At 39.5% G+C, this 15,246-nt stretch overlaps 1 protein-coding gene across 1 annotated transcript; it reads right to left on the reverse strand.

The window, feature by feature from the left end:
- Positions 1-951: 951 nt before the first annotated feature.
- arf1 (ADP-ribosylation factor 1) lies at positions 952-13,467 on the reverse strand. Its single transcript, XM_047369418.1, has 6 exons — positions 13,449-13,467; positions 4,464-4,576; positions 2,746-2,950; positions 2,537-2,647; positions 2,313-2,437; positions 952-2,211 (listed from the first exon to the last, which is right to left on the reverse strand). The coding sequence occupies exons 3-6, from the start codon at positions 2,888-2,890 to the stop codon at positions 2,053-2,055; spliced, it is 540 nt and encodes a 179-aa protein (XP_047225374.1). The 5' UTR covers positions 2,891-2,950; positions 4,464-4,576; positions 13,449-13,467; the 3' UTR covers positions 952-2,052.
- Between the last annotated feature and the right edge of the window lie 1,779 nt (positions 13,468-15,246).

Genomic DNA, 15,246 nt, shown 5'->3' on the forward strand with positions numbered 1-15,246 from the left:
CAAGCCAGTCTTTAGTGGCATGTCTACGAGCTTTGGACATGAAGAGACTCAAACGTTTGGCCACTCTTAATTGCAAAAAGGCTCAAAATGAGATTAGACAGTCTGTTGTGTCTGTCAACCAAGTAATTTTCAAGGATTGTGCCAGATTCTCAATTAGATTTAGGTTTGTGCATTGTCTGTCTGGGCCATTCTAACAAGAATATTCATTGGTTTAAACCATTGCATTATAGCTCTGGTTGTATGTTTAGGATTATTGTCCTGCTGGAAGACGCTCTGTCAACTAATTCCCAACCCAAGCTTTCTGTTTAATGCCCTCCTTGCCTGGCCTCCCAGGTTAGTTGGATGCCCATGCCTCAGCCGGTTTGAAGTTGTCCCTGTCTCCATTATGCCTTAGCTCAAAAATGTTTCTAAAAAACCTTTGGGACCTTCACAGATCAGCTGTATTTATACCAAAATTGTTTACTAACAGCACAATGTGAGTTGGTTTTACTGGATTATATTTAGGGGAGTTGACATCCCCTGTTCTGTTAAGTCATATTGGACTAAAATTGAAAGAAAATCTGAACTTTTTTATACATTTTAAAATTATTTGGTTCTTTGCATTGGTCTATCACAAAATCCCAATAAATTACATTAAAACATGTGGTTTTGAAGTGACAAAATGTGAAAAAGTTCAAGGCACATAAATATTTTGCATGCAGTGTATGTCTTCCTTTATTTGCCCTTAATCCATGATGGGATAAAAAAAAAAATTTGAGCCAAGTAACTTTTATTTGCTGTTAAAACTTCCAATACCGACCTTTTTTTTTAGCCAAAGTGAAGCTTTATTCACTGAATGATTTGTCCCTTTTAAATAGACTATTATTATAAAATCCTGTAAGTAAGATAAAAAACGTTATTGACAGTCTAACAAGTTCTGAATGCATAGTGCAATAAAACTCACTTCCACAATCATTTTGTATCTTGTCACTTTAATTGCAGTGTAACCGCCCCCCAACAATTTTTTTTAGGAAAACATTGACAAACTTAAAGCAATATTAGAACATTTAGGCAATTATAAATCAAAAAATTATAATGCACCAACAACAGATAACACCAACAATTTTCTGAAATAAATCTTGGAAAGATATTAGCATTAAATGCCTATATTTGGCTATTTGTTTACATCAAAGACGGTTGCGCTTTCATGCAGCTGATTTTGGTATTGCTTTCAAAATGCTATTTTCCCAACACTGAGCAAAATCAAGCATGCAATCAGCTGCTTAGAACCTTAAACTATGGCACCAAACAGCTCAATATAGTTCACACAATACACTCACAAAGAAATGATTATAGAGTTAGGGGAATAAGTACTCCGTTAGCAAATCGTTTCACCTCTGGGTAATGATGTAAACACCCAGGTGACATGCTTTCTCTAAAAGACCATTAGCAAGTATTCCAAAAGCTACATATGATCAACCTGAGACTCTTGAATAGAAAAATCAAAACTGATCCAGTGCCCTCCTGACAAAATTATACAGATAGTGTGCGATCACTGCAGTATTTTAATTTTCAAAGTTTTATACAAAAGGCTGGTGAGTGTTCACAGATGAGAGCGATGTCAGTACAAATAGTTAATGCCAGTGTTCTACATTTTAAATTCAGGATTTGTTACATGTTGCTGCAGCAACTTCAAGTAGTGGGTCAGTATAATTCTGTTTATTTAAACACCCCTGCCCCCCATGACCACTCCTTACAGTACATAACTAAGGATGTCATTTGATTGTGTTGTTTCTGGGGCCAAAATGTTTTAGTAAATTTCTTCCCTCACGTTCTTTTTCAAAGTAAAAGCCACCCAACAGCCAAGAAGAGTCAAAGAGTGCAATAATATCCCTATTACCAAAATTATTTACATAAAATAAGAAAGCGTACTGACAAAAGCCTTACAAGATTAGAACAGCCCTACCACTGGCCTGTGTTTCCAGAATGGGGTTGACTCAGTTTTACTTAGGTGAAAAGAGAAAACATGAGGGATTGGGTGGAACAGAGTATTTTTCTTAATCTCTCTAGCCATTAATGGTTTTTGAGCTGATTAGACAGCCAATCAAGTCCTTCATAGAGACCGTCTCCAGTAGTGGCACAGGTTGCCTGGATGTACCAGTTTCTGTTACGCAGGGAGTGAAGGTTCAGCTTGTCGGTCAACTCGGCAGCATTCATGGCATTTGGGAGATCCTACAAGCAAATGAGTGACAAAAACATTTTAAAAGCTGCCATCTGAAAAAAAGAATAAAAAAGAAAAATGGCACCAAATGATTTTTAAGGATGTTATTTACTTGTTTGTTAGCAAACACTAAAAGCACAGCATCACGCAGTTCGTCTTCTGCCAACATCCTCAAGAGCTCTTCCCGAGCCTCAGCACATCGCTCCCTGTCATTGCTATCCACGACAAAAATCAGACCTAGGAATAGTGCAAAAAACAAAGACAGATGAGAATGATGTGCCGTTTTTACAAAGATGTTAGTCTAACATTAAAATATAAAACTGATTAAAAAATTACCTTGTGTGTTCTGAAAATAGTGACGCCACAATGGTCGGATTTTGTCTTGACCACCAACATCCCATACTGTGAAACTGATGTTCTTATACTCTACTGTCTCTACATTGAAACCTTAGGAACAAAGCAAACAATGACATTTAACCCACAATTTGTAGCAGCAAGACAAAACATTCTGTCCAGCGGAGTGTTAAATACAGTCTTTGACCCACCTATTGTTGGAATGGTTGTCACAATCTCTCCAAGTTTAAGCTTGTACAAAATAGTTGTCTTTCCTGCAGCATCCAAGCCCACCATTAGAATCCTCATCTCCTTCTTCCCAAACATTTTAAACAGCCCTGCAAACATATTCCCCATGGCTGCTGCTGATGGGAAAACCACTTCAGGACGAACACGGTGTAATAAATTCCCCTGAACCTGAGGATAAGCAAAAACAATTAATGAGCATCAATAAACAAATCAATGCTCCATTTAGTCCCTTGACAAAAAACAAACATGAGTGGTGGTTAGCAGATCTTAAACACCACAAACCCTGAATTCAAAACTAAAACTTTGATAATCTAGGCAAATGTATTGAAATCAAATCCTTCACCATCTTGGTTTGTGTTTTAGAATGCTGTCAAGGCTGAAGTCGTATCTTATCTGGAGTTTATGTACCCATTCACTGCTGTACACCGATCTGTACAGCAGAATTGTAGAAATCCACATGTCTGTTCAATGATTTATTGGCAAGACAGTCAAAACTGAAATTATTCTATCAGCAACTGATGATTTTGTTAGAGAAAGAAATCTCTAAGTCAACTGTTTTGTAAAAAAAAAAAAAAAAAGAAAAGTTAAAAAATAGAAGTAAAATACCAAAAATATTAGCATAAAATCTCCAAAAATATTAGAGATGTGAAATAAATACAACACAACACTTTAGTTATTCATGTTTTAAGTTGCATTTATCAGTTGTGCAACCCTCTGCACAACTGATAAAGATAATGTCTTAAATACTAAGATCTCCGGTGATATAAACAGTACGATATAACTTTAATGTTATTTCATCTAAATGATAATCTTTATATGATCATGCTACTTCCTCATGAGGCATATAAACAAATATTTCAGAGAGGCTTCTGTAGAAAAATGTCAGTATTTGGTAAATTTGTCCTAATCAATAAATATGCACCGCATAAAATGTGCTAAATAATCCCCACAGGCAAAGAGGCACCAAACTAAACATGTTTTGGCACACACAACTTTGCTCGTAATTTGCACATTTGTTCAATGTTGTAGTGTATGTTTTACTTTCGCTTTTATTGCTCTTTAAAAAGGTCATCCGACTACAAATTTGGGGTAAAATGAAAATGTATGCAATAGGTATGAAGGAAGCTATTCTTATTAACGTGGAAGCAGGCTAAGCATATGACATGTCAAACACAACATTACTTGCTTCGTAGGGCTTATGTGAAACCTGGGGGTACATTTATGGGTCATTAATTCTGCTTCTAAAAAGCTATAGAGGCTGTTGCAGCTCTTACAGCTGACTTTTCAGGTGCGGTGCTGAAACTTGCCCATCTACGTAAACAAACGCCGACCACAGCAAGCTGCGGTACAATGATACCAGAGGCTGCAAGGCAACTAGACAAGATTTTAAATAATTTACTTTATTTCTTATGACATCCCTTCGTTTGTTTTAATGACAACCTAGCTTACAATATGTGAGGGGTAAAAAAAAAAAAAAAAAAGGAAGCTAAGGACGGAATCATCGAGAACTAGCTCTCTTAGCAGTGCGTTAAACTGCTTCTGAATCTGTCTTTACCGCAGTTATAAGACACCATTTAGCTTGTAAACATATCTGCCTGCACAACTACAACCTACAGAAATATATTACGGAAAATAACAGAAGACTATACATTTAGTTTGGTTTTAAATTGTTTCTACTCACTCGCTGTTTTCTTCCCTTAAGGCGTTTCCTCTTTTACAGGAAAATGGCGTTAATTTGACACGTCAGAGGTTCCTGTAAAACTTCCGCGAGCGCAGACCGGGAGAGATCGCCCCCTGTGGTCGAGGAGAAAAATGCACGCACAGTTTAAAGGGGAGGAAAGATTTCTGCTACAGCTCATAATTAGAATCTGAATACTTTGTTAATCCTAGAGAGATACTGGGGAGGCAAATTTGCAGAGTTTGAATTCGCTTTTTAAATACTGAAAAATCTATATTTTACATAGAATTAGGAATGGGTGTAATAGAAAAGCAAAAGAAAAAGTTCATCAAAAAGATTCAAGCTGAAACAATGCTATGCTAAATAAATAAATAAAGCTCTCTTTACACTATTTTAAGTGAGCAATACTGAAAAAAAGGTAGTAGCACAAGTTAGTTATGTTTGTGGCCATATGCACCATCCAGTCATCCATCCATACCTGATTTCCTGTGCCAGCCTGCCTGTTGTGCATCTTGGTAGAATCAGCAGTTTACGGAATGATTCGTTGTTTTGAGGTACTATCGATTAAGATGGTAAGCAACATGTGAGCAACCCTATAACCTATTTTGTCAAAGACGATGTTCCATATTTGTTATTTAAAGTAATAAGAATGCCGCATGTCTTATTTAGCATGGCCAGTGTCATCCAACTACTATCCCCTCCACAAGAGGGTTATATTATAATGGCTTAATCGAATATTGAAGAAACAATGTGATTGTTCTCTAAAAATACCTAACTTCAGTTCTATTTCTTTTTAGTTCTGTACTTATTGTAAATAATTTGATACATCCCTGGCCAAGGGCTCCGCCAGATGTTCCCAGCAGACCCTCACTATGCGCTTGGGCCTGCCAAGTCTGTCCGGCTTTCTCCTCCTCCAGTGGATCCAACTCACCACCAGGTGGTGATCAGTGGACAGCTCAGCCCCTCTCTTCACCCAAGTGTCCAAAACATGCGGCCGAAGGTCTGATGATACGACAACAAAGTCAATCATTGACCTCCTGCCTAGTGTGTCCGGATGCCGAGTGCACTGATGGACACCCTTATGTTTGAACATTGTGTTCATTATGGACAATCCGTGACTAGCACAGAAGTCCAATAACAAAACAACACTCGGATTCCGATCGGGGAGGCCATTCCTCCCGATCGTGCCTCTCCAGGTGTCACTGTCGTTTCCGACGTGGGCGTTGAAGTCCCTCAGCAGAATAATGGAATACCCGGGAGGGGCACTATCCAGCACCCCCGACAGGGACGCCAAGAAGGCCGGGTACTCCGCACTACCACTCGGCCCGTAGGCCGAAATGAGAGTCAGAGACCTTTCCCCAACCCGAAGGCGCAGGGATGCGACCCTCTCATCCACTGGGGTAAACCCCAACACGAGACGGCTGAGCTGGGGGGCAACAAGCAAACCCACCCAAGCCCGCCGCCTCTCCCCGTGGGCCACTCCAGAGTAGAAGAGAGTCCAGCCCCTCTCGAGGAGATGGGTTCCAGAGCCCAAGCTGTGCATGGAGGCGAGCCCGACTATTTCTAGTCGATATCTCTCAACCTCCCGCACAAGCTCGGGCTCCTTCCCCCCCAGCGAGGCGACATTCCACGTACCTAGAGCCAGCCTAAGAATTCAGGGATCAAGCCGCCGAGGTCTCCACCTCCGTCCACTGCCCAATCCTCTTTGCACTGGTCCCTCACGGTTCCCCCTGCAGGTGGTGGGCCCACTGGGGATGGCCTCGCGTCACTTGTTCGGGCTTGGCCCGGCTGGGTCCCGCGAGGAGCAACCCAGCCACCAGGCGCTCTCCGACGAGTCCCGACCCCAGGCCTGGCTCCAGGGTGGGACCTCGATTTAGTAGTCGTCATGACGGGTTCTTGAACCACTCTTTGTCTGACCCGTCACCCGTCACGCATAGCGAGGGTCTGCTGGGAATGTCTGGCAGAGCCCTTGGCCAGGGATGTATTCAACTCTCACCTAGGGAGAGCTTTGACCAGATTCTGGGGGATGTTGGAGACATAGAGTCTGAGTGGACCATGTTCTCCGCATCTATTGTCGATGCTGCTGCAATACCTACAGTATGCGCTGGGGCGGTTCCCAGCCGAGTGTGAAGCGGCTGGGATGAAGATCAGCTCCTCCAAGTCCGAGGCCATGGTTCTTGACCGGAAAAGGGTGGCTTGTCCTCTTCAGGTTGGAGGGGAGTTCCTGGTTCAAGTGGAGGAGTTTAAGTATCTCGGGGTCTTGTTCACAAGTGGGGGAAGAATGGAGCAGGAGATCGACAGACGGATTGGTGCAGCTGCCACAGTAATGGGGACGCTGTGTCGGTCCGTTGTGGTGAAGAGAGACCTAAGCTGAAAAGCGACGCTCTCGATTTACTGGTCGGTCTACGTTCCTAACTTCACCTATGGCCATGAACTTTGGGTCATGACCAAAAGAACGAGATACAAGCGGCTGAAATGAGTTTCTTCCGTAGGGTGGCCGGGCACTCCCTTAGAGATAGGGTGAGGAGCTCGGCCATCCGGGAGGGGCTCGGAGTAGAGCCGCTGCTCCTCCACATCGAGAGGAGCCAGTTGAGGTGGCTCTGGCATCTATACCGGATGCCTCCTGGACAACTTCCTCGGGAGGTGTTCCAGGCACGTCCCACCGGGAGGAGGCCCAGGGGACGGCCCAGGACAGGCTGGAGGGACTATGTCTCTCGGCTGGCCTGAGAACGCCTTGGGCTCCCCCTGGAGGAACTGGAGGAGGTGTCTGTGGAGAGGGACGTCTGGGCGTCTCTGCTGAGTCTGCTGCCCCTGCAACCCGGTCCCGGATAAAGCGGAAGACGACGAGTACGAGTACTTTGATAAAGATTCAATAAATGTCATTGCACAGAGCCCTGGGGCTCTACTGGCCCAATCCCTTCAACCTTGCTCTAAACATTGGAGGATGTCAGATCCCAATAATTCAGTGTACGTCACCACTCAAAACATTTTTGGGGTCCCGTCAGTCACTTATCGCCTCAATATTGCAACAACCCTCCACTTTATTGCGGTCCACTCCAAGGTGTAGTGCTGTGGATCCTCTGAAAAAGCTGCCTATGAATGACTCAACATACAGAATGATATGAGGTTATTTGCCAGCCTAAGATGCCAAACAGATTAGTTCTTGTTGCAGTTTTAGGAAGTTATCCTAATCCACAATGATGTCATTTATTGCTACATCAAGGTTGCAGAAACCACACGACACCTCCAGATTGCAAAATACAGACTAAGGGTTCTACTAGACAGGCAGTCATTAAGTTATGGTTTCTAATCTTTGTCATGAGCTCATTAAAAAGTCTTTGTTAATTTATAAATTCTTTCATAGCAGCTACACAAGATCTCTAGCTTTGCAATGGATGCACTCACAATTTCAATGTATTCTAGGCAAGTTAATAATCAACACAACTTTTCTCTAAACCTGAGCTAATTTGATTGTAATAATGACAAGTGGAAAGCTTTCCTGTGTTATAATGAATTATTAGTGGGTTTATTTTTTGACTGATTCATGAGGCCAAAAAAGATGACCTAAGTGCGTCATACAAAAGGCATCATCCTTAATTGTATGGGAGTGTATTAGAGGACATAGTATGGAAATGTGGCACGTTTCTGGAGGCACAGGATCTGTTATGACACTTTGGATGATTTAACAATAACATAATATTTGGTGTAAAAATGTTTAAGTTAACCTAAAAAATTTCTTTGTTTTGCTTTCAAGCAACTGAAAATTCTTGTATTGTTTTAAAGTATTTTAATTCTGGTTATTCAGGATTATAAATTTTTTCTTCAGATTTTGACCTTTTTTACACTCATTTATTGTCCAGTCCTTCCACATGATTGTGAAAACACATTGTGCAGTCTCTTTAACGGATGAGGAAAGTGGTCAAATAGAGAGCAACAGAGAAAATTTCAGGCCTTAAAATATATTTACAACAGATGAGTGTCTTAAATCAGGTTTTAAAAAAATTCAGCAAATCCATGAATCTGCTATAGTATGCAAAGTTTTCAGCTATTAACACTTGGAATCACTTTGATAAAATGCTGCTTATGTGTGTGAAATAGGCTGTTATGTTTGTTATTTTTTCATAGATTAAACTTAAGAAAGTTGAATAGATTGTGTCTTATGAAAGATGCCTTGATGTAAAAGATTCACTTTAAAATTGGGTCTTTGCTAAGTTTACGGACTGAATTGATTTTAGTTGACTTTGTTTGCCTGAATGATATGTCAATTGGCAAGTGGCTTAACAAACAAAGACACATTTCTCTTAAAATGGTTAGATACAGGACTAAAAATAAATAAAAAAGCAGCCAAAGTCAAAGGAAAAACACTAAAACAACTTAGAAAGGCTTGAAATGTTGCTTCTGACCACTTTACAAGATTGTGAGAAAGCCTGGCTCCTTTGAACACAAATATAAACAAGAGATGATTTAGGATCTTTGCACAGTGTTGTATGTACATTGGGCATAGAAAGACTAAACAACCCTGTTAAAATGCAAGCTTTTTGTAATGTCAAATGTGAGACCATGATAAATCATTTCAGAATGTCTTCCACCTTTAATATTCTGTCTTAGCCACTTGAAAAATAAACTAGTCTATGTAAAAGGAAAATCCAAATCAAACTGCAATAACATGGTTGAATAAGTGTGCACACCCTTATACTGAAACTTTTTTGAACCCTCTTTAGGTGTAATTTCAGCATTCAGTCTTCTTTGCTGAAAACATGCTATTACGTATAGAGAATCTGATGAACTAGTAAAACAAGAATATAATACGAGCCTGAGAAATATCTATTTCATAACAGGAACTGATCACTTCAGCTCCCAACTGCATTCATTGCTCTTCATAAAACGTGGCAACACAGCACTGTCACTACAGTTTATCTGTTTAAATTATTCCTCTTCACTTTTCTAGGTTTGATTACGTAAAAGCAATCATTTCAATGCTATATTTACTGTTGATCCCTCATGAACCAGACTCTTGTTCTCATTTTGGTTATTTAAGATTTTTTTTTCAAAATTTACAACTTGAACGCCCTTTCTCTGCACAACCAGGTAATTAAGGAAAAAGCTAACCATGTTATTGTTGAGAAAGTTGAATTTTAACCAGGGTCAACTATGGCCGCTAACCCCAGCAGAAGGGGCAGCAAGAGGGGAGAAAGCCAGAGGAAGGCAGCAGGAGGGGAGAAGGCTGAAAGACCACACAGGAAAGGCTCACTGCTGTCTCATTCCTCAACCATACTTTGTGGTTTTGCCCTGCTGAATAGCTGAAAGATTGGTTTCAACAACTGTTGTATATTTAAATGAGTGGAAGGCAATTATTGCAACTATTGTTTACTTTCTTGTACAGTCACATATTTAGCATCATACGCTGTCTTTTGTTTCTTTTTTGTCTTTGGTTTGCATAGTTGCATAAATCAGTTTGGCTGACCATCATGGATTAAGTTAAATTCTTATGTCTGATATATACATAAATATTGATTCAATGGGGTGTTGAACAACACCATGTGTTGTGTACAGTGTGTTGTGCCCTCAGCCATATCTAAAACCATGGATAAAACATGGACTGTGAACTGTGCACAAACAGATGGGGGGTGAGAAACACTAACCTACTGTACTTCTCACAGCATGGAATCCCCATGTTGCCATGCAGCCACTTTCAAAAACACTTTGCCCGCTCTACCTTGTTTTCTACCCATGTGACTCTCCCAGAGGGGCAGTCGGGAGGAAACACCTGAATGTCTAACTTGCTGGCAAGCTGGACTAATTTTTTCAACTGAGTTGACAACAATCTGACGTTCAAGTACCCGCCGATCAAGAGGAACCAAAGCTAACTATGATCTGCTGTCTGAAAAATCCAGCATTTATGCAAAAAGGGTTTAAGACAAAATGTGCTGAAACTTCGCTTTCTGGCCTTCTGCAGAAAGGCATCTGAGCCAAAGAGTTCCTAGAAGAGACTCTGTCTCTAATCACGTCAAGAGACACAGATTCCTTCCTCCCTGCTGAAGAGGAGACAGCCGGAATCGCAGTATCACACATCTTCCTACATGCCAGTCCGGGCAGCAGGACTACGCACATAGCTACTACTAAGAGTAGCTGCAACGTTTCTTTGTTCATGCCCACCACGTTGGCCAGACCAGGCCAACTTCGCCACCCATACCCTTTGGACCTCCCATCATTCTTCAGAACATATCACATAAACGGTGGTGTTTGGGAAGAGAAAATCAATTTAGAATGAAACAGTCTGAATTTAATTCATGATGTTTTGTTTTGTTTGTGGTGCTAAAAGCTAAACCATTTGAGTGCTAACAGTCCACAGACCCTGAGGTTACAGGTTAGATCGGCTTGATTTTGAAGTTGATACTAACTTTATTTATGGTGTAGTTTTAAACACAGATGGGCCACAATTTGCCACCAGCGTTCATGCGCACATTCATATCAGTGGCGGATGCTGGTCTTTCAAGGAGGGGAAGCTCAATTTCAAGATAGCTGGTTCGCTCATTTCGCTGTCAATCAAAAAGGGATTCAGCCAGATCATCCAATCATTATGCAGAAGCTGAGCGTCTGGGCCAGCCGAGGTCAGCCCACTGCCCCAAAGACCCCCAGAGACGCTGAGCGTCCAATGGGCGGGACAAAGCCCAGCATTTTTTTGAACTCATTGTTTAAAGCACTGTGAAGCTGCAGGAATGAGTGAGAGGAAAGCTGCGTCGTTACCAGTGATAAGAAGCTGATTCTGAACAAAAGTTGAGCGCATTGTAACGCATATTTAGTCAATGACATGTACACACAACAGTATATATTTGATCACTTATTTTTTTAAATTTTAGGGGAAGTTGAACTTCCCTTGCAGTCTTAGAGCAATCACCGCTGATTCATATGTATATTAGTAGTGGTAAATGTACATGTTTGACCTTAAAAGTGTTGGTAAATAAGTTACTTTCCTTAGCACCAGTAAAGTCAAATATTTACATGTGACTGGTTGACATCTTATGAGAGTCAATAGATGTTCCTCCCTGCCATTTTGGTGGGCCATTACCCCATGTGTTGGCTAGTTAAAACATTAAGATAAATTGTCTAAAATATTACGGATTTCTGATCCAGCAAATAATTAAATAATTAATTAATTCATTCATTCATTCATTCATCTTCTCTACCACTTATTCCATAGTGGGTCACGGGGGAGCTGGTGCCTATCTCCAGCAGTATATGGGCGAGAGGCAGGGTATACCCTGGACAGGTCGCCAATCCAGTGCAGGGCAACACAGAGACATACAGGACAAATGCACACACCCATTTATACCTAAGGGCAATTTAGAGAGACCAATTAACCCAACAGTCATGTCAGCAAATAATATTTTCCTTACTATTATTTCATTAAGATAAGGATGGCAAATTAAACAATGTTAAGAATCAATGATTCAAAAAGGTTGATTTCTAATTCAGCAAATCATTCTTTGAAATATTATTTTATTAAAATAATGTTTTATCCACCCTTCTGATTTTGTATTATGATTGGTTGTTTGAAGACATGCCGATTATTGTTCTTAATTAGTTCTAAGACTAATTTCAGAACAAATTGGTTTTAGAACTAAGTTCTAAAACCAATTTATTTTCATTTCCAGATTCCTCAAGATAAACCTTGGTTCTCAAACACACATAGCACTGAATGGTAATATTGCATCATTTCATTGGTTATGGTTTTCAACCATTTTCATGGGGTTTTTTGTTCACTCATTTGTATATAGTCCATTCGTTTTCTTTCTTCATTTTGCTTGGTAGTTTTAGTTGAATTGTTCTAGCCTAGTTAAGAGTAAAATATGTTTAACTTGGAGTTGAATTGTTTCTGTTAATAAATTATTATATTTTAAAGAGAAGTGTTCTGAATTTATTCCATATGTGTGTAGAGTTGTTGTTCATTAATGCCAGTCCTCGAATCACTCTTTCATCTATTGTCCTAATACTAACGGCATATTGGGCTGGTATTCCCAGGACAATAGTTGACAGACCAGATGGTTATTTAATTAAATATTAAATAATATAAGCATTCCGATTTCAAAACAAGAGTAAACTGTGGAAGACAAAAGAGCTTTGATGGTAACATTATTTCCTCATTTACAGCCTTTGATTTGGTGCTACAATAAAGGGCTTTATCAGTTATTTAAGTGATCTGAACTGCATTTGATCATAGTTCAAAATATAAAATATTAAAAATAGTCTCATTTAAACTATATTGATCTACATGGAAGAGAGATTCTTTTAATCAGAAGTCAATAATAATTGTATTTGAATTGTCATGCAAAATTAGATTTTAAGTATTTTCTCACCTAAGCCATATTATGCTTTACATTTTTATAAGTTTTGCCAGACAGGGACATTTTTACTGAAAGCAAGAAGGAGGACCTGAATTATTTAAAACACAATGTCAGATTTATGGTATGTGTTTGTATTTGTGAAAACAAAAACAAAAACAGCGTTTGCAATCCTTGCATTAGGATCACTTTAGACAGAGAGAAGTGTAAAAGCTTGGGGTTGAAGGAGGTTCTTGCCCAGAGTACCATTCATGCAGCTGTTGCCAGTGGCTGAATTTAAACAATTTAAGTCAAACACGTTTAAACCAAAGGAGACGTGGACTGATGTTCCATACATACACAAAACAAACACACAAACAAAAACAAATGCAAAACCCATAAAAATAATCAAAACAGAGAAAAAAAATAACGAAACACAAAAAACACCTAACAATGTCAGGGTTTGAAGGTGTTGCAACGTAATCAGGATATAATGAAAGGCTGTTCTAGAGTTTAGGTAAAGTTACAGCACAAGCTTTAGGTGTTTCCCAGTACATCCATGAGCATCAGCTCAGCTGACTTCAGTAACCATTTTGGAAGGTGCTAACCCAGCTAACGACTTTATGACAAACAGTGCAATGTAGACAATGCAGATTGGGAATCTTACCAAAGCGTGCCTTCAAGGAACCATGCTGCAGCTTTTGGGTGACTCATACAAGAAACAGAAGAGACGAATTGAAGCAAAGATAAAGATTATTACATTAAAGTTAGATAAAAATAAAGTCACAGATTATATTCTCAAAAATCAATCACAAGCTTAACTTTAGCTCAAAGCTGAAATAACCGCCTTAGGCAGCAGCATGTATATGTTAAATTAAGGGTACAGTTATAAAAGACCCCCATATTTCTGTGCAACAGCTTCTCTTTCCTTTCCCAAATGGAAAACGTATCTACAAGCCTGCCTTAATTTTCTGCACCCAAATGTTTGGCCCATCAATTCTTTTCCCTCTAAGGTTAACAAAAAAGGTCAACCTTTACCTGATATTTCCACTCTCTCTATTTGTTTGTTTGTTAGAAGTATGACTGGATTGTTGTGCTGTGATATTCCCCATGATGTACAGCGCAGAGCCTTTTTGTAAAGGCCATACTTTCAACTGCTTCCTGAAAGTTTACTTGCCCACAGATGCATCCAGCAGTGTTTCAGTTAGTGGTTTGACTGCTTTTGGTTCACTACTTATTTTGAGTCCTGCAATGTTTTTTTGTTCATGTCAAAGAGATATAATTGTGGAACTTTCTTCTGGTTCAGATAACAAAACTCCCCCTCTCTATCTTTCTTTCTCTCTCTGCACTGTGAACAATGTCATTTATAAGACTACTTTCCAAGCAAGATTTTGTAAGAAATGTCCGGGGTGTACCCTCCTTCTTGCCTCTGAATCGCTGGAGATAGATTCCAGCCCTGAATAAGGGCATGAATTCGGTGAGTATAAAAAAGGATGGATGGATTAGGTAACAGCGTGTCAGGGTGAAAAAACTTTATTTCAGATTATAAATTATAGTAAATGGAAAACAAATGGTAGTTTAGCAAAATTTATTTATTTCTATAGTTTGAAAAAAAGTTCAAAGTTTAAACTCATTTTATTCAAATGACTGATTAAGGTATCTTTGTTTCTCAATTTTAACCAGTAAAACCTTTTAAATTAAATATTTGTTTATGTGTTTCTTTTAAAGAGTACGAAATTAACACGGGTCATATCAAATTCTACTATAGACTGGTTTCACATCTATATAGTGATGGTCTGTTCCATTGGCATTAGATATGCAAACAAATCACCAGCAAATAAATAATATAAAAACAAGAACATAAAGTACAGCTGCAGGAGTTAGTTGTAACAGCATAGATCCTTCTCTAATTTATTTCTTTATTTCTCACATCTTATTTTCTATGTGGTTTATCTTTAGCTGCTGACCTTTGCCAATCCACATATTGCGAATTCTCAATCAAAACAACAAAACAAAAACAAATGCCGAAAAGGACGATAACTTCAAGTTGAAATCAATTGCTTTAGAACCTTTCCTTTCAATATGAGATTCTTATCTTCTTGGCTGAGCATACTGAATCCAAATGAGATATAAAAGGTCAAAATTTAAACAAACAAAACACTGAGTTAACTGGGTTGACAACATTATAGTATATGCACATACCATGCAAAAGACGAAGGTACACTATATATCCTTAAGGTCATGCTTAATCCACCGTATTCCACGTGAAAGCCAATGGTAATATCCACTCGAGGGGTTGCTCTTCGTCGACCTTGTTTTCGGCTTCATATCTCGCCGGATACTGACAGTTGTGATGTGTGGACAGACGACTGGAAATAGGACAGTAGGGGGTGTATATATCACACACACCCCTCTGAAAGAACACACACACAAACAAATTTTGATGGCACCGCTGGTGATGGTAC

This window comes from Girardinichthys multiradiatus, chromosome 6 (genome assembly GCF_021462225.1).
Source record: "Girardinichthys multiradiatus isolate DD_20200921_A chromosome 6, DD_fGirMul_XY1, whole genome shotgun sequence".
Taxonomy (NCBI): Eukaryota; Metazoa; Chordata; class Actinopteri; order Cyprinodontiformes; family Goodeidae; genus Girardinichthys; species Girardinichthys multiradiatus.

Excerpts from the sequence above, each read along its gene's own strand:
- arf1 (XM_047369418.1), bottom strand. The coding sequence starts at position 2,890 with ATGGGGAATATGTTTGCAGGGCTGTTTAAAATGTTTGGGAAGAAGGAG. Across the intron at positions 2,648-2,745 it reads GACAACCATTCCAACAATAG|GTTTCAATGTAGAGACAGTA; the intron begins GTGGGTCAAAGA and ends TTTGTTCCTAAG. Across the intron at positions 2,212-2,312 it reads TAGTGTTTGCTAACAAACAA|GATCTCCCAAATGCCATGAA; the intron begins GTAAATAACATC and ends ATTTGCTTGTAG.